The sequence below is a fragment of the Micropterus dolomieu genome, linkage group LG21 (assembly GCF_021292245.1).
Source record: "Micropterus dolomieu isolate WLL.071019.BEF.003 ecotype Adirondacks linkage group LG21, ASM2129224v1, whole genome shotgun sequence".
Lineage (NCBI taxonomy): Eukaryota > Metazoa > Chordata > Actinopteri > Centrarchiformes > Centrarchidae > Micropterus > Micropterus dolomieu.
Genome location: NC_060170.1, coordinates 7,272,445 through 7,295,509, shown reverse-complemented (window position 1 = coordinate 7,295,509; position 23,065 = coordinate 7,272,445). Strand labels below are relative to the sequence as shown.

General features: G+C 38.0%; 1 protein-coding gene across 5 annotated transcripts in view; it reads right to left on the bottom strand.

Moving 5' to 3' along the window:
- Window positions 1-69: 69 nt before the first annotated feature.
- Window positions 70-23,065, bottom strand: part of LOC123959844 (spermatid perinuclear RNA-binding protein-like) — a 72,740-nt gene continuing 49,744 nt past the window's right edge. Inside the window, exons 12-19 of one of the 5 annotated variants that reach the window (XM_046034156.1) lie at window positions 15,145-15,353; window positions 12,186-12,335; window positions 10,527-10,661; window positions 9,221-9,364; window positions 8,953-9,136; window positions 7,788-7,838; window positions 7,561-7,673; window positions 5,819-6,840 (exon numbers count right to left, since the gene is read on the bottom strand). In XM_046034156.1, the coding sequence (XP_045890112.1) occupies window positions 7,588-7,673; window positions 7,788-7,838; window positions 8,953-9,136; window positions 9,221-9,364; window positions 10,527-10,661; window positions 12,186-12,335; window positions 15,145-15,353 (959 nt within the window). In that variant the 3' untranslated portion in view covers window positions 5,819-6,840; window positions 7,561-7,587. Of the gene's footprint in view, window positions 4,664-5,818; window positions 7,674-7,787; window positions 7,839-8,952; window positions 9,137-9,220; window positions 9,365-10,526; window positions 10,662-12,185; window positions 12,336-15,144; window positions 15,354-23,065 lie in introns of those variants that run through there. The other 4 variants (XM_046034153.1, XM_046034157.1, XM_046034155.1 and 1 more) reach the window with 4 other exon arrangements.

Genomic DNA, 23,065 nt, shown 5'->3' with positions numbered 1-23,065 from the left:
CAACAGTGACAATATGAGCAGCATGTGTGCAAAGTGCTGTAAAAATTAAAAAAAATAAGAAAAAGAATATTCAGGCCAAACAAATCACTGTTTATTTAATAGAAATAAACATTCCAGTCATGAACCAACAGGGAAAAAACATCAACACTTTGACTGATGGAGTGTTTTATTTTGATCTGCTGTGTGATGCTACTGGCAAGAACAATAAACTGGATGTTACCCGGACAATAAGTGGTACTGATTTTGATCCAGTGGAAAATTAAAATGTGTCAAGTGTGTTTTTAGTCTCCTGTGTTGTAATGTTCAAACCGCTGTACGTGTCATGTAGGTGAGATTCGGGGAACATCAGTGGGATACTGGAGACCAAATAAGCTTCCTGCAGTTAGTCTTCCTACACATTTGTTTCTCATTAAGTGCAACAGCTTTTCATAGAAACAGCTGGTTTTCGTGGTCGTGGTTTGGGCTGTTATTTTATTCTCGCAGTGTGTAATCAGGCGTTACTTTCACTCTTTTTGTTCGCTCAGATGTAATTAGCTTTGCAGCAGCCGAGTGTGACAGGAGGAACACTCGCTCTGATGAAGACAAGGTTAGAAACAAACATCACACACACATTTCTCAATGTTTTTTATGCCTCTTCTATTCTATTTTGCACACTCTTGCACATTTTTGCACGGCAAATCAGAAAATTATTTCTGATTTCACCCAATGAAGACAAGAATCCTGGTTATGTTGCCAGAACCAAACTTAAAGCCATACAAATCAGAAAACTGCTGGAGCTGTACAGAACTATTAGTATGGAAGTTCAGAAAAGACAAAACTACTGAGCGAGACCAAAACAGCAGTTAAGAAGCTGAAAAGTTTAATAGCAGATTTAAAGACAGAATAGGTTTGGAGAAAGAGTGACGACAGGGTGAATGTAATCAAACTGCCAGATGAGTTGTGTCTTTGGATTTAAGGAAGCAGTAGTGTCCTTTGCTCTCAGTTAAGGTGAGGAGATGTGATATTGATATGATGGATGGTACAGATAGGATTTCCATGTTTACAAGATGCAAATGTTCATATTATCAGGCAAATAAAACGGTTGTCTAATTGCAGATTTGGTAAATGTTGAAAAATAATATCCAATATATTCAAAAATCTGGGCTTCATTGCCCTGAACATGGACCTGATGTGAGGCGTCCATATAGTTTGCCTTTTCATGCATTTCCATGTTATTAAGCACCGCATCAGATATGTCAGAGCGTTCAGTAAAATCCACATAATGCAGATTACAACTTAAACTGTACGTAAAAATTGGAAACTATGGTAATTATGGTAACTCCCCTGTACCGTACAGTACCGTGTGATAATAAAAATATTTGTCTATTGTTGGATATTTTTCCGAGGCGGTTATTTAATATCTCTGGTTGACATAGTGGTGATTCGGCCTAGCTGCTTAATGGCAATTTTGGATTAACATGATTTCTGAAGAACGCCCAGTGGTGGAATGTAACTATGTACATTTAGTATTTCCATTTTATGCTACTTTATACTTCTACTCCACTACATTTATTTGACAGCTTTAGTTACAAGTTACATTGTGGATTTAGATTATTAATGCAAAATATACATCAACTAACAAAATTATGTATTATTATAGGTCAAGCTACCCAGCAGTATATGAAGTAATTTAAATAAGCTCCAGTTGCAATAACTAAATGATGAACACATACTTTTATTTTGGGTATTTTAAGTATAGTTTGATACTAATACTTTCTATTCTAAAATCTGAGTACTTCTTCCACCACTGGTAATACTTTAGTTCATCAGGTATCTAATTTACAGGATTTGATAAAAACATTCCCATTTGGTTAATTTTTCTAGAAACAATTCTCAATTGAATTTATTATACAGAACATTTATGATCAATGTGATATAAAATGACATAGCGATGGAAGGTATTATTGATAACGCCTGCCTCTATTCTGTTTTGGAAACATCACTCACATGCAAACGGTCAGGCTACTTCCCATCATGCTCCATCACATTCGTCATTGGTGTCCTGTTGATGCCTCTTTAGTGCTTTCATGTCATTAAATTCATCTTATTTGTCTGCTGAGAAGTATCTAAACTCAGCACAAAACTCATCAAAGCATCTATCTTTGTGCGCTCTACATGGAGATAAATCACGGCACAAATCAGTGCTGTACGTTTTGTCATGAATGAACTTCCATACTTCAGAGGCCAGGACTGTTTTTACAACTTAAGAAATTAAAGAGTCCTTGTTATTACTCTCATGTACATTTTTTAAGCCACATCTAGAAGCTCGTGGACAACATTTAGACCTTAAAATCATAAAAGAAAACAAAAAAAGCACACTATACACTTAAACCTCAGTGAGGCCTTTTGACCTTAGTGATTTCTGGCCCTGGTAATCTTCTGCAGGAGAAGTTAAATTTGGGTTTACATTCTACCAGCAACATTCATCAACACTTAAAGAGTACAGCACATTACATTAAAATATTTAAAATATCCACAGTGACATTCACATTCTGTCGAAGCACTGGGTCATCTACAGCAGAGAAGCTTTGTTGACAGATTGTGTCACATAATCAGATTAATTTTGCATTTCTGTGGTTTTTTATGGTTTGAAGGTTCCTGAGTTGAATATTGCTTTAGACACTTGTGCTTTCCAGTCAGGCTGCAGCGAGGAATAATGCACCAAAAACATCTTAACATGTCATTTAATCTGGTACCGCTTCTTAAAACATTAACATTGCTTCAAATCAAATAATTTGTGTTGTACGGTGATGTGCTAATGGGACTGGCGCTCCCTTTATTCCAACAGTGTCTAGTTTTCTTCAGTAACTTGGCGTTAACGTAAACATGTAAATTGCTTTTCACCTGTTTCTTGGCAATTAAAATTAATTTTGATGAATTCTCTCGAGGAAAAGTTCCACAATTTTCTGAAAACAATGAATCATTACACAAACCTATAAAAAGCTCTGTTCCACTAGCATCTGTTGCTCCATGTATTTTTATATATGGGGGGTTTCTATATAGCTGAAACATGATTCAGAGGTTTTCTGTCCAAGATAAAATGATTATCTTGTTGGCATTCAACCGAGTCTCACATTTGTAATGACCATACTCTCAAAGCACCATGGGTACTGTAGTTCTTGAATGCTAACAAATTAAGCAAAAGCTAAACATCTTTAGTGCCATACAGAGATGTCCATCCCTTTTAATGTCGCTGGGTGTGTTAAACAATAGTGGCCAAATGAGCAAGACTTGACTTTTGCACCCACATAATGAACTCCCTCCACTTGTCTGGTAAATAATTAGATTAGCCAAAGACAGACATTCATAACTGTCACAATTTCTCAATTGATTTTCTATAATATTTACTATTATTGAAATATAAAATTACGTATACAGTGAAATGCTTTATTCCAGAAATATGATGAAAGTTATCATATTTGTTAATAACAACTTTCTAAAAACCCTGCACCTTTTCTTTGTGGATCATCTGAAACCATTTAAACCAGTGGTTCCCAACATTTTAGTCTTGAGAACCTTTAAAACGAAGAAAAATCTATTTGTGATGCCTCATCACTGGTTTAGTAGTCTGTAAAAGATAAACATAATTATGTGTAGAAATATTTATATTCTGCTTTATATCCTGTGATCCCCTAAGATGTGTCCTGAGACCTCTTGTGGGGGCCCCTGCCCCTGGGTTGGGAACCATCGATTTAAACCAAAAACCCACCAGATGTGTCACAGCAGCAGAATTTACAACAGATGTCAAACTCCAACTTAAGAGCTGAATAGTAGGAGAATAAATGATTAAAACCAGGTCCAAATGTGCGTGAAATTTATCTTGGTGGTTCAAAATGGAAAATGACTACTTAGTCTACTACATGTAATCTTGTTTAAATAGGGATTATATACCATTAACATACCAATACAGTGTTAGCAGTTATTAGACAGCTTGTAAAATGTATTTAACTCTTAATATTTATAGATAGCATATCTGAGAGGGTTTTAAATACAAAGCTACTTCAGTCACTATTTACATTGAGAGATATATTATAAATATGTTTCCTTACCCGTTGTTGGGTTTTACATATTCAAACATATTAACATGTTTTCATATATATATATATATTCAAAACTCACATACAGCCATATATACAGATAGTAAATATCGTATTTACATAGAATACTTGACATTGTTGTGATCTGTTTTGAATCCAGCAACTCATGTCAAGTCGCTTGGAACACGTTGAGATTCCCGAAGGCAGAAGAAGTATTGCTTTGTGTTTTATTGACATTCTCTGAACGAGCTGGGTCAAACAAAGTCTGAGCTGCGGCCTCTTCTTCACTAAAACCCGACTTGGACTTGACAGATTGTTGCCCGAGGTGTTTTCTCCTCCATATTGCTTTCAATATTGCTGCTGTGTCTCGTGCGGAAGGAGAAACCTGGGGGAGCAGTGTCGCAGTAATTGAGAGGCGCTGACAGGGTTTAATAAGGGTGAGGGATTAAACAGGAGGTCGAGGCTGTTGCGGAGTATGGTCTCGGTACATCGGCGGGGTCAGAAAAGATCCTGGGGGCCCAAGTGGATGATGATAGGCGTGGCTATGGTCTGCGGCTGGTAATAGGCACTGTCGATGTACAGGCCGCCTACACACAGGAGACATGACAACCGGGGTTAACAGGAACAGAAATATTCAATCTCTAAATGCTTCAACCGCGTGATCACTGAAGATTTGCTACATTTAGCAGATTACATACTCATACTAAACATTTCTAGTAGCTCCCAGGATTCTTCAAGGCCAGGGGAAATAAGTAAATTCAATGCAGCCTGTCACAATTATTGATCCCTCTCAATGACCACAAAGTTGTTTCTCTCATAAAAAAAGTCTATCACAGCTGAATTCTGGCAGTTTGTGTTCAAATTTGCAAAGCCGATGGAACAAACTGCTAATAGGAGCTGCCTGTGTGTGAAACAGCCTGGTGAAGATTTAACTTGAAGGATAATTATAGTTTATTAGAACCTTGGGTATTATATTCATAATTTTGGCCATCATTTCTGTCAGTTGACTCTTTGCTATGCCCCGCCCCCTTAGTTACTGCTGCTACACCTGTCACCACATTGTTGTACAGTGATAATAATAGCCGCTACTGATTTAGCCATTGAAATAATAATAATAATAATAAGCTAATTAGCTAACATGGTGTATAACATGTTTGAAATTTCATCTTTCTTAAGATGGCAATCTTGTAAAGGGCAAATACATTTGGCTAAGCAGTTTCTTTTTTAAAACTGTCTGAACATCTGACTGCTTGTGTTTCTCAACTTCTACTGACGTCGTTGTACTCCCACATCTCAGCAATTATCCTAGTGTGTACAATGGCCAGAGCGTTTAAAATAAGATTCAAGTATAAATAATAAACTGGAATCATCCTTTAACAGCTTCTCAGTGCACACGTGCGGTAAAAGATAAGTGTTTTTATGTGTGGCTGAATTCACAGTTATGGATCAGGATTGAAGCTGTTTGACGTTTGAATGATACAACTGAAGAAGTGGAGAGCAGAAACAACGATGGATGACTGATTGTTTAGACATTTACAACCTGCACTAACATAACTTTACATTCCACAAACAACAAACAGCTTGCGTACTGTAAAATACTAAACTATATGTATGTCAAATACTATATACTTTTAGAGGCAATATTCCTTTTTGAAAGTGAGGTGACTGCAAATCTTACCTGAATGTGTGGATAAAATGAGTATAGATCATGATAAAACTACGAACCACAAGTTACTCAGCTGTTGACAAAAATATCCATTTATTTAAACAGAATATAACCTACAAACAGGTCAAAATAAAATCTCTCTCTGAAAAGAAAGTATTTTAACTCAACACAACATGGCTCAACAGCTCAAACACTAAACGGCAACTGTAAACTTGGACATTCGATATCCAAACAAAAGGAAAAGAAAGGTTCGTCAGTGCAACCGATTATTGTAAACCTGTTTTTTTTATCTCCACAGAAACTTTAAATATCATTAGAAAACAGAGAAATTAAAATACAAAATAATGTTCACATTCATAAGTGACTATTAAAGGAAGAGTTCATGTTTTGATAAAGAAGCTCTCTGAGTAATTACATTTTTCAGTCTATATGTTATCTGTTTTCTATCTACGTATCTACTTTGTTTCCTACGGTGGATGTTTCTTCAGTTCATATTTATTAAGTTCCCTACATTGGATATTTAGTAGTTAGTGCATGTTTCCTAGTTCCCTATAGTGACTGTGTATTTCTTTACTTCCCTACAGGGACTGGTTTTAGTTTGCTGGGGTGGATGTTGAGTTAGTTCCCATACAGTGGATGTTTAGCTACAACATTCTTTATTTAGCGGTCTGTGTATGGTAGGTGTTTCTTTAGTTCCCAACAAAGTATGTTAAGGCCTTTACAATGGATATTTTAGTTGCCTACGTTTAGCTCCCTATAGTGGCTGTTAATTTAGTTTGGTATTGTGGATGTTGAGTCAGTTCTGGGACACAGGAAGTTTAGTTCACTACACTGAATATTTAGTTAGTCATTGTATAGAACTTAAAATAATATTCTAGTATAATATGTAAAAAAACAAAACAAAATTGATATCAACTGTAAGGAATTAAATATCCTGTGGTGGACTGTTTCTTTAACTCCACCACAGGAAGTTTGGTTCTATTAGTATTAATTTAGTGTCCGACATTGATAGTTTGAATATTCAGCTGTTTATTTTGTTGGTTCATCATTGTAATTCATAAACCAGTGCCATAACGAGTGACTTCCTGTGAGGTGAGGCTCCTAAAAGGGGTTTGGCCTTGAATATCTAGTAGTTGGGTTTTTCAGTTAGTTCCCTGTTTATTCAGTTAGTTTGTCTTTGTGGATATTTAGTTTAAGGAACTATCATGTTGGGAACTAAAACAAAAACCAGCCACAGTAGTAGAACTTTGCAAGTTTCCAACAGAGGATGTTTGGTTGTTAGCTCCCTACATTTAGTTTGCTTACTTTGACATGGTGTATGTTGATTTATTTCCTAACGAGATATTTAGTAGTCTGTGTTGGATTTTTTTAGTTCTCTTGAGTGGCTAGTTATTTTTTTAGGTCCTTTTAATGACAGATTTTTCAGTTCATGTATTTCAGTGTATGACTGGTGTTTCCTATGGTGGGTGGTTAATCCGTTTCCTCTAGTAGATTTTCATTTAGTACCCTACATCCCTGCAGTGAAATATTTACCTGACCAGTCTTTCACACACTGCAGCTCACTAAATGCTGAACTCAGTTTTTCATTGCATAATGGTTTGATGATCAAAACAGCTTATTTGTCACTCTTTGTTCACACACCGAGTAATGACACTGTCACACAATCTGGCTGACAACTTCATGGTGTGATGATGTTTGAGGGTGCTAGTCAAAAGTTTGTGGATTCCAGTGCCCGGTTTTAGGTTTCTAAGCTTCCGTTGTGAACACACAGAAAAAGTCAGGATATAATACAACAAGTATATAACAAGTGACTTCCTGTGAGGTGAGGTGAGGTGAGGGAGGGTCCTAATAGGGGTAGAGGTGGGTGACGGGGTATGTTGTGGGAAATCTGATGACTGGGAAAACTACTGAGGGCATTCTGGAGGGAAAACCTGAAGAAGAGCAAAGAAAAAGAAAAAAAAGAACTCAAATGTTGGGTTGTAGTGATGACAAAATCAAATGGATTGATTATTAAATTTTGAACAGATACGAGTGGCCGTGTTTACCGTAGGGAGGGAGGGCGCCTGCAGGGCTGTAACCATAAGGAGCACCAAAACCTGTGAGGAAAATGAGAGAATGTATGATACAGTTTAATTACACAAACTCCTCCAGTTGAATGGGACGATCTACAGCTTTTTTAATTTGTACAACTCCACAGGAGATCTCCAAAACTCATCCAAACACTGTATTGTCTTATGATTGTCACACTATGTGTATTTTAAGATTTCTTTCAGACAGTAAAACAACACATTCAGAGGATAGTGCAACCCTAGAGAAGCCCTGCACTCTCTGGGCATCACTCATAATGACCTCTACATAAATGCAAACAAACATCTTTATATATATATATATATATTTTTTGTCCTAAAGAACAATTTCAATTAGATTAACAATTATTTTCATTAGTGTACTGATTTATTAAGAATCAGTTACTTTGTAAAATGCTCATAGTAAGTTCCCGGAGGATGACTGGTTTGGTGTTTTTGCTTGATAAATGTCAATCAATGAACAATAAACCATCAAATGTTACAGTGGGGTTGCTTTGAAAAAATTACATGGATTACATAGATCCTGGCAATACTTATACCAGAACAGGACCGGGATAAAACATGATACCTCTTCTTTAAAGAAACAGTCACATGAGAAGATGGGTCCCGCTCTCACGGCTGTCAACAGCTGGTTAGCTTAGTATAAAGACTGGAAACAGCGGGAAACAGCTAGCCCGTCTCTGTCCAACAACAAAATCCATCTCCAGCACCTGAATTCCTCACTCAAGCTCACCTCTGAACTAATCAGGCTCACAACCAATTTGTCGATTTTATACTTTTATACAGATTGAACAAACGAGACCTAACGTGTTAATTAGTGATAGTGGGTTGAATTTGTTATCTTTGGACAGAAACAAGCTAGGTGTTTCCCCTCTATTCACAGTCTTTGTGCTAAGCTAACCAGCAGCTTTGTATTTACTGTACAGACATGAAAGCAGTGTAAATCCTCTCAAAGAATTAGCATTATTAAAAATTAAAAACTATTCCTTTAAACACTTAGTTGCCAAAAAATAAGCCACAATGTTTATATTCTGAAATATAACTGGTTCTTTCCCCCCAGTCTGTTGCTTATAAATCATGTAGAACACACAAAAAAAACAGGCTTTATCAAACTTGTACTTTCCTGATGTGAAATTGCAGAGCTGCTGTGTGAGGTGTGTTAGGTGGTTTGTCATAGACACACCTGGGGGGATGTATCCATGTGTGGGTGGGGTGCTGATGTATGGGGCTCTGGGGATGACGGGAACTCGTGGAGGTCTGGCAGCGAGAGCCGGGAGGGTCAGCACCGAGGCTATGGGTCGCTTTAGCTACATAAACACACATGCAGTACACATCAGCACTGTACGTGACGCAGCAAAATATTAGGAGAACTGCAGCAGCACTTTACTCACAGGAGGGTTGTTGGGCCGTTTCTTCTTGTTGCTCGTAGATTTGGAGCCAGAGAACAGGCTGTTCAGGGCGGCTAGTGCTGCGCTGGCTTTAGCTACTTTCTTATTGGGACCCGTCCCCCGAAAAACCTGCTTGTCCACCTCCACCTGTCACAACAGAGAGAAGAAGATGTCCTCTGCAAATCCCTCACCAAAGCAAATTCCATGCATGAGTAAAAACTACTTGGCAATAAAACTGTTTCAGATTGTGATGAAGTTTGTATAAAATCTAATGCTTGTTGCTCAGTGGGGCTGAAACGAGTAGTTGAATAATAGAATTAGAGCTAAAACTAATAATCAATTAGCTGATTGACAGAAACATTTTAAGAAAACAATTTGACAATCAGTTAACTTCGACATTTTTAAAGCAAAAACATTGTCTGGTTCCAGCTTCTCGTCAGTTTAGCAGCAGTAGCTCAGTCTGTGGGGACTTGGCTCAGGAACAAATTTCCCCTTCGGGGATCAATAAAGTAAAAGAAAATAAATAATGAATATCTGCTGCATTTCTTTATCTTATGTGACAGTAATTCAATTCAATTAAATTTTGTTTATATAGCACCAATTCACAACAACAATTATATTATAGCGCTTTTCATGTAGAGCAGGTCTAGACCATCAGGTATATTTGACATCATCTTGTGCTTTAGGAAACTATGTTGGTTTCCCTTAATCTGAATGAACTTGGAGTTCAAATATGATACAGAAATGAACTAAAATAAAATATATTTAACTACCACTTTAATGGCAAAATGTATATTTTCTGATGATAAAATATTTTTGTGAATGACGCTATTTTAGTGGCGTCGATAATGCTAATATTGAAATCTCACAAACACTCTCCTCTTCATGAACAGGCTGAAACGAATGATTTATGACAGACTTGTGCAGTTTGGTGAATCTGACTTAAAACATACATACATACTCATACGAGCAAAACTCTGCAACAGAGAAATAATTCTCAAAGGAAACAGGAACCTGGTGCCTAATCTTTTTAATGCATTTAGGCTGGAAACATTTTATTTGTACAAACTATGTGTAACAAATAAACTTTCAGTGTGATTCAGACTCATTTCACAGGATAAAATCAGTTTCCTGTCTTTGTGGCATTTTGAGATGTGTGAAAATGTATTGATATGCAGGAAGTGCCAAACATCAAACGTTCCCACGTTCCCTCATCAATTCCTAATAAGACTCTCTGAAAGGAAGACAGGAAATCTATGAAAGGGAGTAGCGTGGGTTTGTGTGTGTGTGTGTGTGTGTGTTTTCGTACCTCTATGATGAAGCGTTTGTCGTAGCTGCTGCCGCTCTCTGATATCAGCTCGTATTTGAGGCCCCGGCGTTTCTCATTCAGCTCCATCACTGGGTTTTTCCCTCCCGCCGTCAGAATCGGACCTGGAGCTCTGGACTACACAGAGAGAGAGAGTGAGAGAGAGTGAGAGTCAGTAACGCAGGCCTTACATCTGTTATATATTCCAAGATGTACTAAAGTGCTCGTTTCCCCAAAGTTAAAACAAGATTTCCTGTAAGTCCTGTCAAATTATGCAACATGAAGAGTATTTGTGCACAGAAACAGACTGAATAATAATTTTGAACGCAGCCTAACAATCTGAAAGAATGTGATTTACTGACAATACAGCCAAAAACCAAAATCACTATCGTTTCACTTCAATAGCAAAATGTATCAAAAAAATCCAAACAATATTATTTTTAACGACCAACAAATTCAAGTCTGCGTTTACAGTAAAGCCCAACTGATAACTGACAGAGATGTGTAGTGAGCGGGACATTTTACAGTGTAAAAATGTACTTAGAAGAAACATAAATGACTTATAGGCCAACATGTTGAATGATACTAGTATATCTGTGATAAGCTAATAATATCAACCAGTCAGGCTCGGATTTATAGTCTATCATGTAAGAAAACAAATCTTTATTATTAATGCTCATCCTTTCAGAAGCTCCTTTGCTTCTTTATGTTGTCATGTTTCGTATTAGCTGTTCTTTGACCTGACTGTTTTTTTAAATATTTTTTTGGTAAAGCACTTTGTAACCTTGTTTTGAAAAATGCTAAATTAAACATGTTTAATATTATTATTAGTATTGTAGATTTTAACATGGAGACGAGACGAGGAAGAAGGTCTATAAAGTGACTTGCCTCCAGTTTCAGCTTCATCACACTGGATCCAAGTTTGTTTTAGAATCAGTTTTCAAATGATTTTAATCACCTATGAGGCAGAGGTTCCTCACCCGAGGTTATAGAGACAGCTGCAAATGAGTAAAAAATATAGAACACAATTCTGCAGGACTATTTGTTAGATATTAATCTGTTCTCTTCTTGTTAACAACTAAAACGTTTGACCTCATCAGGCCTCTTAAAATGTTTCTAATAAAATCAAAGAGAAAAGCACATGTTTTGTATTAAATTATATTTTTATTTAGGTGTTTTAGTTATTTGTTACTGTCTATCAGTATTCTTTTTACTCTGTTAAACACTTTATGAAGTGCTCTAAATATACAGATTATTATTACTATTTTTTAACTAAACATACCAAGATGAGATTATGCTGTCTTATATGCATCTTAGAAATAACATAATTTCCCAAAAGAATATTGAGTGATTCCTGCTGGTAAAGCCTCAGAAACAGGACAAGTGCATTCAACCTGTGTGGGAACAAGTGTTGATCGCTCAAAACAAACAGAAACCTCTACTTAAACAGAGGTAGTTGACTTTATTTGACACTTGTTGTTTGTTTCGGCAGGACAACACTTGAAATTATTCTAAATTTTAAATTAACCTCACTGAAGTGTTGTTGTGATAAATCTCCATCACAAGTACACTGACATTTCACAAAAGGCCACTGTCCAGCTACTCCTCACGTGTACGTGTTAATAATCCCAGTGTTTTACTCTGTGTGTGCGTGCGCCCCACCTCCTGTGTGTCTGTGGAGGAGGTGATGGAGGTGGAGCTGGAGCTGGTGGACATCCTGTCGTTCTTGCCTTCGCCATCTGACTTCTCGTCGGCGCTCAGCGAGTCCACGTCGGCCTCGCTGCCGAGCACGTAGCCCAGAGCCTGCAGCGCCTGAGGAGGGAACAACACGTCCGGCGCAGGACGACAAAACACAACGTTCAGAAAACATCAGTCAACATTTTAACAGTCTGGTCTCTACTGCATTCAGACAACCACCTCATTAGAAAAACAACCAGTAAATTCTCTAATTCCCTGACCGTGCCTGAACTCACCACAGACGGGAAAATGAATCACATTCCTGTCATCTATGACTGAGCTGTCCTTGAGCAAGGCACTCAACCACCCAACAGCTGCTACAGAGAGGCTGCAAAGCGGCCATCAGCAACAACAACAACACAAAGACTGGCTGTACTGAAGTGCAGCTCTGAAGTGTGAAAGAGTAGCTGAATGAATAAATGTGTGTGAAGAAGAGAAAAGTGTGAGCAGTCAAACTTAACAAGTTCAACAAAAGCTTTGTCACAAAAACAACAATCTCTGTTCTCTCATCGATTTAAAAGAGTTCTCGGACATACCACTATGTTGCAAGAGACTTCTGTATTTTTTGCCTGTAAGTCTAAAGGTTTTGAAAACACAGAGATTCAGTGTTCATATCAATGTATGAATGTGTGTCAGCCTTGGTAATGCTAGGGAGTAAATAAGCAAATTTTCATGTATTTAGTCATGGGTACTGGTTTTTCTTAATTCCATTTGTTATGTTTAAATTATGGCACTACAATTCCCATCATGCTTTGGGTGATACAAATGTGAAGTGTAATGCTGTCATGGAGTCAGTAGCTAGCTGAGTCCTAATTCCATATCGCATCCTAATAGAAATTGTACTACTTAGTTTTGGTTTTAGAAGTTAGTGTACAAACAAAGAACATACTTGTGTTTTATACAAATAAACAAAATTAGTTGTTGTTTTTTTTCCAGATGTGAGTCACGCCTCCAGTTCCCTTGTGCATGGCATTAAACATAAAACAGTAATAAAATATACTCAAACAAGACCTAGAGTCTGTAGACAGGCTAGTAGCTCTGTGAGGCTGCATTCAGGTGCAGCAATGCTTTGAGTGAAATGCTCACAATGACAATCCTAACATGCTGACGTTTAGCAGGTATAGTGTTTACCATACTGACCAACCATCTTAATTTAATGTGTTGGCCTGTTAAAATTTGCTTATTAGCACTAAACAACAAGTATAGCTACCGTCGTCAATACATTTTATTTAAAACCCAAAATGCCAATCTCATGGTGATGCTGGACGTGATGTCAGAGCGATTCATCCTCTGGGGAACACCAAGGAACAAAATTTCACACCAATGCGATAGTTGCTGAGATACTTCAGTCAGGACCAAAGTGATCGGAAACCGACATCTCTAGAGCCGCTAGTGAGGCTAAAAGTCATTCTGTGGACTGATTTTAAAACTGCTGTATGGACATCAATGTCCCACAATGCAATGCACAAATTAAATGGAGGAGCACATTCAGATAAATTGTGACTGGTGGCGAAACAGCTCCAGAAAGAACAAATAAACAAAACAAGATCAAATGTTGCTTTCTGCTTTCTAATAGCAGTTTGATGACTAACGTAATATAATATATATAATATAAAACAGGAAACTATACTGATTTCTTGTGTACTAATGGTAAAAGCAGCATACTCTAAAGATTCGTTTATACACACTGTGGTGTGGAATTGGGTCACAGCTTTTGAGTTAGCTATACTGTCTACCTAACTCGTTTATAATTTGGTGAATCTGCACCCTGAAGAATCATGCTGCATTACCAACTACCACATGCCCATTTACACAAAGTCCGGTCTGAAGGTTGACAAGTTTTCAACAAATATCTCCTTCTGGCTTCTCAAGTTGAACGTCATTCTCTCCATTACATGAATAAATATTGTACACCAGGTCAACCCGATCATCAACACATTTCTTAGTTGGTGATTTCCTACAAGCCACCGATATATCAACAAATATTTATTATTCTTCCTTCATTCAGGTTTCTCAAAACTAAAACTTATTTTGGTTACAGGGACGGTTTCTAGGATGAATTTTAGTCCACAGAGAGACAAACTCCAGAATATATGGAAATGATTTGCGTATTTGCTCCCACCAGATCTCCAGCAGTCAGTCTGATCTGAATAAGACTTCTTTTGTGTGGAGGAGTAGAATAACAATCTTTCAGCTAAATTCTCTCCATGAAGGAGAGCTGGTTGTTTCTCACTGACCATTAACTCCTCCTCATCTGTTTCTCATTTTTGCTGTAACACTGAATGTATTTTCTTCATTAAGTTGGTGAAGGCTTAAGTATAGTTTCATCAAAACAACCTTTTGATAAGTTCCCTCCTCCTAATCTCGTATAAATATATTTTTATATAAACTATAATCCCTTTTTCTACTGTTACACTTAAATTTGATTCAGCAAACTGAATTAAGCTCCTGGAAACTCCTTGTTGTGTTTTGGCTTCCGAGAGTACAATATATGCCGTGAGCCCACTGGAGGTCCAATCTGCAAATCTTTTGTCATGCTTACTACAGCAGGTGTAAATCCTGGGTCATCTGCAAACCATTTTAAAAACTTCCACTGCCTCTCTCAAATGTAACTGATTCCTTCCACATCTGAAGTGACCTAATAACTCATGTGTTAGTGTTATCTAGGAGCTGGCTGGATAGTGAGGGATCATGTTTATTTTCAACAGACAGCAGAGTGACAGTAAGTTGCGCTCATTTAGATGCAAATGTGTCTGGGAGATAACAAACATCTACATTTTAATCTATATTTGTTTTTTGCTTCTATCCTGAAGATGATAAACTACAACTCCCAGATCTCAATGATTTTTTTAAGTTTCATGTAACAGTTTGAACTTAAATATACCTTGAGGGCTACTTGGAGCTTGGCGGTTCTCTTAGAGTTCCCGGTCGCCTGGTAGGTGGTTCCCTGGATGTCCACAGACATAGTGAAGACTGGAGCGTGCACCGGGCCGGACTGGGACAGCATGCGGTACTGAAGGCCTGGGTGGATCTGATTTAGACGCATCAGAGCGTTCATGGGGTGGTTTGGATCCATCATCCTCCAGTCCAGGACTGAAGGAGGAGAGAGATGCACACATTAGCTGGGTGCTTTTAAGTCCGTATGTGAGAAAGAGTCAACGTTCGTATTTTATGGACAGATTAAAAATCCAACAACTGCTTTAGAAACACAAAGAACTGTGTGATTGTACTGTGATGACCATTTCTCTTCATTGTTTCATAGTACAAACTCAAAGAATATATATATATATATATATATATATATATTCTTTTGGCGCTGGTGATTGTCCTTTGGCGCTCGCTAAAACCGCTTTGGGGGGGAAATATATCAAGTGAAGGTGAAGTTAGACAGAGAAGCAACAAATTACATATAAGATGGGCAAATTTTTGAATTTTTTCATGAAGCATTTTTTGCATTTGCGCAACAGTACTGCAGGTAAAAGTGAAAGGATTCATACACTTCATATTCTCGATAATGTTATTTCAAAACAATTAATATTCAACGATTTGTTACTAATTACCTCAAAAGTGTTTGCAATGAACACTAAAAATGAAATTGGTTCATGATGGAGGCCTAAAACAAAAAATTTGACAATCACTGTTTGAGAGGGTTAAACCAAAACAACCAACATCCGTCCGCATTCATTGTGATTTCATCTGGCTTGATGTTCACTGTGATCGATTTTACAACCTGAGCAAGTTTCAAGAATATGCTAATAAATTTTGATATTAAGGAAATAAATGCTGCCGGGAACAGTAAAAAAAAAAAATTTACTCAAGTTTCTAACAACAGTTTATATTACAGCTTAATGCTTTGCTGCTATGACATTGGTAGTAAATTGGATAAAACATGCAAAAGCTTTGGTATGGTCCTTTAAATTGTATTATGATGCAAAAAGCATCACAGCATTTAATGTTAAAAAACTTCTCAACATGTAAAAGAATCTGCAGACAAACTCAATTTCAGAGCGAAGAAAACATTAACAATCTCAAAATACGTGCTGAACTTGTCAATCCTCCAAAATAAGTAGTAAGTAATATGTGAGTGCTGACTTCACTCATCAGTACAGAACCAGGAGCCTCGGAAGCCATTTCATTCGCCTAGCTCCCTCACTGTTAATAACCAAGTGATGGGACTGTGAGAACACTGCCCGCGGTGTTACACTGACGCCACTTCACACCTCCACACTGACAAGAGATGAGGAGAGCTCTCTGCTTCCCCACGGCTCCTGAGCAGTAATATCTCACAAATAAATTGAAAATGAAACCGTGACACTTGGTGACATCGATTATAAAAGAACTGCTGACTGTCTCCATAATAAATGCTTGAAAGTTTGACTTTGCTTTCAAGATACAAAAGATTTGCTTTACTTTGTTGAGTCTGTAAACACTTTGGAATAACAGATGAGCTGAATTGAAATGACCTAAGAGCTGCAAACAGCCCTAACCTTCGATATTACTGTGTGTTTAGAAATAGAACTTCATAAACTTCATTTCTGCTTTTCCCACTTTCAAGTCAGAGAGGTCAGATGTTCTATAAGGCTTCTGGTGTGAAGTTAGATGTTAATGGGCACCAGACTTGACCGCTGCCCTTTCTGAAGGTTTTACAGGTTTAAGATACCTCTGTTTTTGCAGGTCTGATTATATAAGAGGAAATCGACATAACGGCTCCGACCAGCAACAGCAGGTCGTTCTAAAAATGTTACTGTTGCAAAATCCTGTAATAATGTCTGTCTCTAAACTGCACAAAGCTCCTTAATATTTACCAGCCTTAAAACTGATGTTTTACACTGAAAGAAGCCAAAGGGATGGCCGAAAGTATGTGGACAGGCCTCTGCGCAGTCAGCTCCATAAGGAAGAGGTTTCTCCATCAGGTATCTGTAGGAAAGTTTTTGTTTCTTTGGAATGGATGCATTTAAGAGATTTACTTCTGCTGTAATCTCCAAATACATTTCATAAAATGTTGGACAAACTGAAAACGTTTAACATATTTGAAACAAAGCAGCTTCTGAAATTATGAACACTCACAGAAAACAAACTGTGGATTTCTAGTTGTCTGGAAAAATATATATATGTACAGTGCATGTATGTTTGTATATACGTTAGAGCTGCACAATTAATTGAATATTGATCGCTATTACGATTTTAGCTTCCCACAATTAAATGAACATGATCGATATCGCCGTTTAAAATGTGTGCTCCGCTCATGGAAAACTCTGCTGCATATCAAATCAAGCGCTTCCTAAACTTACAGCCAAGGTGCCGATTTGGCTGCGTGTGCACCCTCCTGCTGCTACAGTCCAGAGTAGACAGCGAAACTGGTTGCTACTTCCTCTCCCTACCTACTTCCACTCTGTTTGTGCGTTCATGCAGAGGGTCGGCCACATTGAGTGCCATCCGAAACCAATGAGGGTGGAGTGGTAGTGGGTTGTTAAACCCTCCAATGCCGAGTGAGCATGGATACCGGCTTGCTGAAGGACAGCCTTTGCTGCACGATGGGGGACCTTTCTTTAAAAGTTGAATTCTATGAGACTTTGCCGGTTAACATGTAGGATTCTTATATTCCAAAACTACACTAACATTTCATATCACCATTCACAGGTTAACAACGTAGCCCAAAGGATTACTATACAAAGGATTGTGTTTAATAAAAAATGCTCTTGTCTGATAGACAATACAACTGTTGTTTTTATTGAATCGTATTCATCTCATCGTATTCAGCCAAAACAAAATAGCCTAATGTTACATTAACAGTCAACAGAACATGGCACAACTAGATACACAGGGGGATCATGTAAAGGCATTAATGAAAAATAGTCTTTATATATAATGAATAAGTCTTTATACATTAACGGTTTTAAGTTCTTATAATGGTTCAATATAATGTTTGATTTATTTAGAAATGTAGTATTTGTGAATGTAATATTTTTATAGGCTATTAGATAAAGAGGTTCAAATATCTAGACTTTTCTTTGACAGTGAATATCAATCTTTTCATAAAAGAATATAATATTTCTTTATTTCGTAAATATCTAAAGGTGTAGTCTTAAAGAAATATTTGAAATCGAACCAAAATAATTTGGTTCATAAACAGACACAAAATAAATAACAAATGATTTCGCAAAACTTAAGTTACTGTTTTTAATCAACGATGGACTTGACAACACTTGGGCTAATAATTCAGTATTATCATCGCTGTAGAATAATAGTGTAAAACTTCTACAGTTTATAATTAATAGCCAGGGCTTTTATTTGCTTAAGGGCCTGTGTCCACCAAAGTATTTTTTTCCAGCTTAAAACGCCAGCTGAAAACGCTTAGCTGGGCGCACTAGGGTGCTGACACTTTGGTTGCTATGATACATAATATCCATGGAGGTTATTTGTGAAAATGCATCAACACTCCAAATTGGGACTAGGCTTTGATTTGAAGTTTTACGGTATTCTATAAAAAATCTTATATTGTGAGTCAGTCTGTCAGAGACGAGTTAATAGCGTGCTTTTGAATACTTTAATAAATAACTTTAACATAGCGATAAACAAAGTGAGATAACTACTGTAATAGTCATTCTACAAACGTCACCTTCTGTATAACAGGGTATCACTGAGAGAATACTTCCTGCTGGTCCTGCAGTCACTGTGTGTAACGACTGTGAGCTTCAAGCACTTTAGACTGAAGTGTGGTTCAGTATGAATATGGATGCAGACGCTGCGTAAGAACATGAATGTGAAGGTGCTGATGGACAGGTGCTGGGGGAGAGAGGGGGAGGTGTTAATTCACAGTGTGTGTGTGTGTGTGTGTGTGTGTGTGTGGTGTGTGTTGTGTGTGTGTGTGTGTGTGTGTGTGTGTGTATATGGTGGGAGGCGGTGAGATAATTGCGCGGCAGCCGCCTGCAGTATTAATCCCTCTCTATCTCTGCCTCCCGTCACCTCCGTTGAACTGGAAGCAGATGAGAGTCGCTGGGGACGACGGTCTCAGGGAGGGCCGATTTAATTACTGTGACACCGACAGACAGGACAGAGAGGGAGAGACGGAGAGAGGGAGAAGGTGGAGAAGGTGGAGGACCGAGAACGGAGACAGTAGCCGACTGTTTACTTGGGTTGAAGTTTTCGTTTTCTCCCTTGGTACAGTTTTTGGCAGATCTGAAGGCAGCACATACTCACATACATACATACTTCTCTTCCATTTCTATTAGATATACTTCATAGGATTGAATTATTACTGTATAGTGTGTGTATTACATATAGTTTAAACAACAGATATTATTATTATTATTATTATTATTATGATGTGTATTTTACTTATTAGTCATACCTATACCTACATACTTATACTTATATATAGCTCACACATCATGGCTATCGAGACAACTGTGACACCCCGTGTCATCCAGTCGTCCAATTTGGGCCAAATTTAGGGAAAATTGCGAGGAGCGTTAAATTATTTATAAGCAGATTTATGGATGTTTATTCACGATGGACATTTGAGTCGATGATGTCCTCAGAAAGTGTCAGGCTGAAAATAAAAATATGAGTGTATCATGTCTGTGTGTTCAGAGTTAGACTGTCTACTTGACTGTAAAAGGGCCGAATCAGCAGAGAAACTACAGTAACTATCTCCCTGTTGTTTTTAGAACACCGGCATCTCTTTTGTAACTATTGTAATGTATATCAGTTGCTTTTTTAATCTCACCTCTCGAATGTCTTTAATTTCTTATTTTATTGTTTATTTTGTTGTGTGTTTTATCGTGTCTCTGTGCTGCTGCCGTGTAACATGTGAATTACCCCCCTGGGGATGAATATAGTCCTAACCTGTTTCTCCTCCAATATATAGCTGTTAATACTATCAACAATCAGACTTTCCCAAGCTGAATAAAGCTCTCTTTTATGTCCTGATGAAGACGTGGACATGAAGACAGTGACACGCAGACCTTTTCTAGCCTGAACACAGGAGCAGATCCGTTCCTGATAACCTGATAATAAGTAAATGTCTCTTTCAGCTCCAGCAGCTTAGCTGTCCAACGTTTTTCCCCTCACTCACAGCTATTGGAAATCTGATAACCTTACACATTTTTCTGCTGCGAGGAAACGTTTCACTGAAAAGTCACGGCTGCATCGGCTCCCTGGAGACTTTTAACTTGTTTTTTGACCCGTTTCATGCAACTGGCTGATAAGGTGAATGATGCAGTGATGGGCTGAGCTGGTGACAATTCAATGCACTAAACTGAACTATTATGATCTTGTGAAGATATCAGACATGACTGCTGAATTTCAAACGTGGCCTACAATGGATCACATTCATGCAGGGTCAGGGGCTTTCTCTGCCTTGATCCAGAGATTGAGGTGAATACTGTCTGACAGCAGGATGCCATTTTAACCTGACAGGCCGTTTTGATCCTCTCAAGCAGAGCGTCCTGATTTCTAAGAAAAGCTTAGCCTCGCTGCTTTCTGCTCCACTGACTCACTTTTCCACCTTTTACACAAAGTCTGTCAGAAAGCACCTTGTTTACAGTCAACTGTAGTTTACAGCTGTCAAGCGCACACACACACACACAAAACACCAGGGCCTTTTGTCTTTGTCATTACTTACAACTGAGCTACAAAATCCTCAATCAATATCCATTCATCTGCTTTTAAGAGGCAAACACTAAGTGAATTCAGCCTACACATGATGGGACCAATACAGGTTCATTCATTCATGCCGTTTCCCTTCTAAATAAAAAAAACACAGTTTTCAATCTTATTATGTTGAAACGGCATCTTAAAAAGCATCAGGGGACACAAACATTGGATATGCACTCAACAAGGAGTCCAAACAGAGTCAATGTTCACGCAAACAGGACTGGGCTGGGGTAATAATTCAGGCCGGGAATCTAACGCTACACAGCTGAGTGTCTTCAGTTTCAAGAGCTGGTCACTTCCATAATGAAGGCTACAGGAATAAATATTCATATATACAATGTTTTGACACATTTGGAACAAGCATTTCCTAACTGGACTTTTGTTGATCATCATGAAGCTCTGGATGCTCTGGATAGCTAGCTCTTTAGTTTCACCATTATTGCCATGCAGACTAATCTCCTACTTTCCTGAAGCATGATCAAGTGTTGATGCCATTTATTCATTCTGAGGAGTTTTTAATGACGGGCTGAGAGCAGCGCTGCGGTACCTTGCTCTTTGTAACTTTAATTTGCAGGATTTAGCGTCACTTTCCTGCAGAGCTTTTCTCCTTTTAATGCACTCTCACCTCCACACACTGGCTGGCGGTCTATAGTTCTGAGTGACTGTAGCTGCCACGCATTGTGTTTTAACTCTGATTTACACATTTAATTTTGCATTTTTACTGCTGGCCTGACACTCCGAGCCAATCAGCCGGCCAGGCCATCGAGAATTCTCCCGATGGACAGCCTGGTGCTGCCGACTGACATTAGCACTGTGTTAATAAACTCCCCCCTTCATTTATTTCACTGGGAAAGCGCACACTGGTGGTAAATTGAAGGATTGTTGGAACATTTAGCTGCAATACAACACAAAATCATCCGACAACACACTGCATTTAACCTGTGAAGCACCTTGGTCAACCTTGGTTGTTTTAAGTGTGCTATATAAATAAAATTCATATTGATACATTGATATTAATTGCATTTGCCAATCAACATGCAATTAATCTGCTCTGCTTGGGACTGTGAGCTCCACAGTTTTGTGTTTCATTTACTTTTAGTTTTACATGCAACATGTGGTCCCAAACTGCGTCGGTGAAACGGTCTGAAGGGGATAACGTTACCAGCGGATCAAAAATGTAATGCACAGCACAGTAAAGGGCAGGTAGACTTCTCATTAAATGATGACCTTAGTCTGGTAATATTATGACTTTTCTCTGGACATGTCAGAGAACACAGATATGTGGGAGAGATTCTGAATGTGCAGAAAGTTTTGACAATGAGGAGAAAATCTGCTGAAACACAGGAGCTATTAAAGGCCAGGAGTTTATAACTAAATTAAAATTAAATAATTTATCATTATGGTGAAAAAGTGCCACAGTCACATTTAAAGAGGTTGCTCCCCCAAACAACGACACAAAGAGGAGAGAAGACTAAATCACGAATCAGCAGGGATGATATTAAATGAGTTGATCTACAAGAGAAACTGATGCACTGACTTATATTCTGTTATAATTAGGCTATAGAGTTTGAATCGTCACGTGTCACCTGAATTTTGTGTTTCTCTTTATAAAACAAAAGAATCACCATAAACTGGTGCAGAAAAATTCATCAGAATACAGGAAATAAAGTGTTTAATGCTCAAAGTTATGTTACATGCATTCATTCTGTTCAAGTGTTTGTAGCACCTCCTGTTGGCCACTTCTTTTAACTTCAAACAACATGTCAAAGGGCAAACACATAACAGTGGTCATACACTGGACTTGGTTTTTACCCTGGGTGTCAGCATTTCCTCTGTGGAATTAGTGGACATGACCATATCTGACCACAGATGTATTGTTTTTAGCTGTGATTCGCCTGTTACTCATGCCGCCTCACCAAGCTCCGTGTGTTGTCGCATCTTTAATGAACAAAGTGTTTCAAAGTTTTGCGCATTCTTTCAGAGCCAAAGCCAACACCTGTCTGATTCCAACACCAACAATCTGGTCGATCACTTCAATCATATCTGCTTGTCGTCACTAAATATTACTGCTCCTCTAAAGGTTAGGCCTACGTCTAAAGCTAGTAAGCAACCCTGGATAAATGACAGCATTCGCAGCCTCAAAAGGG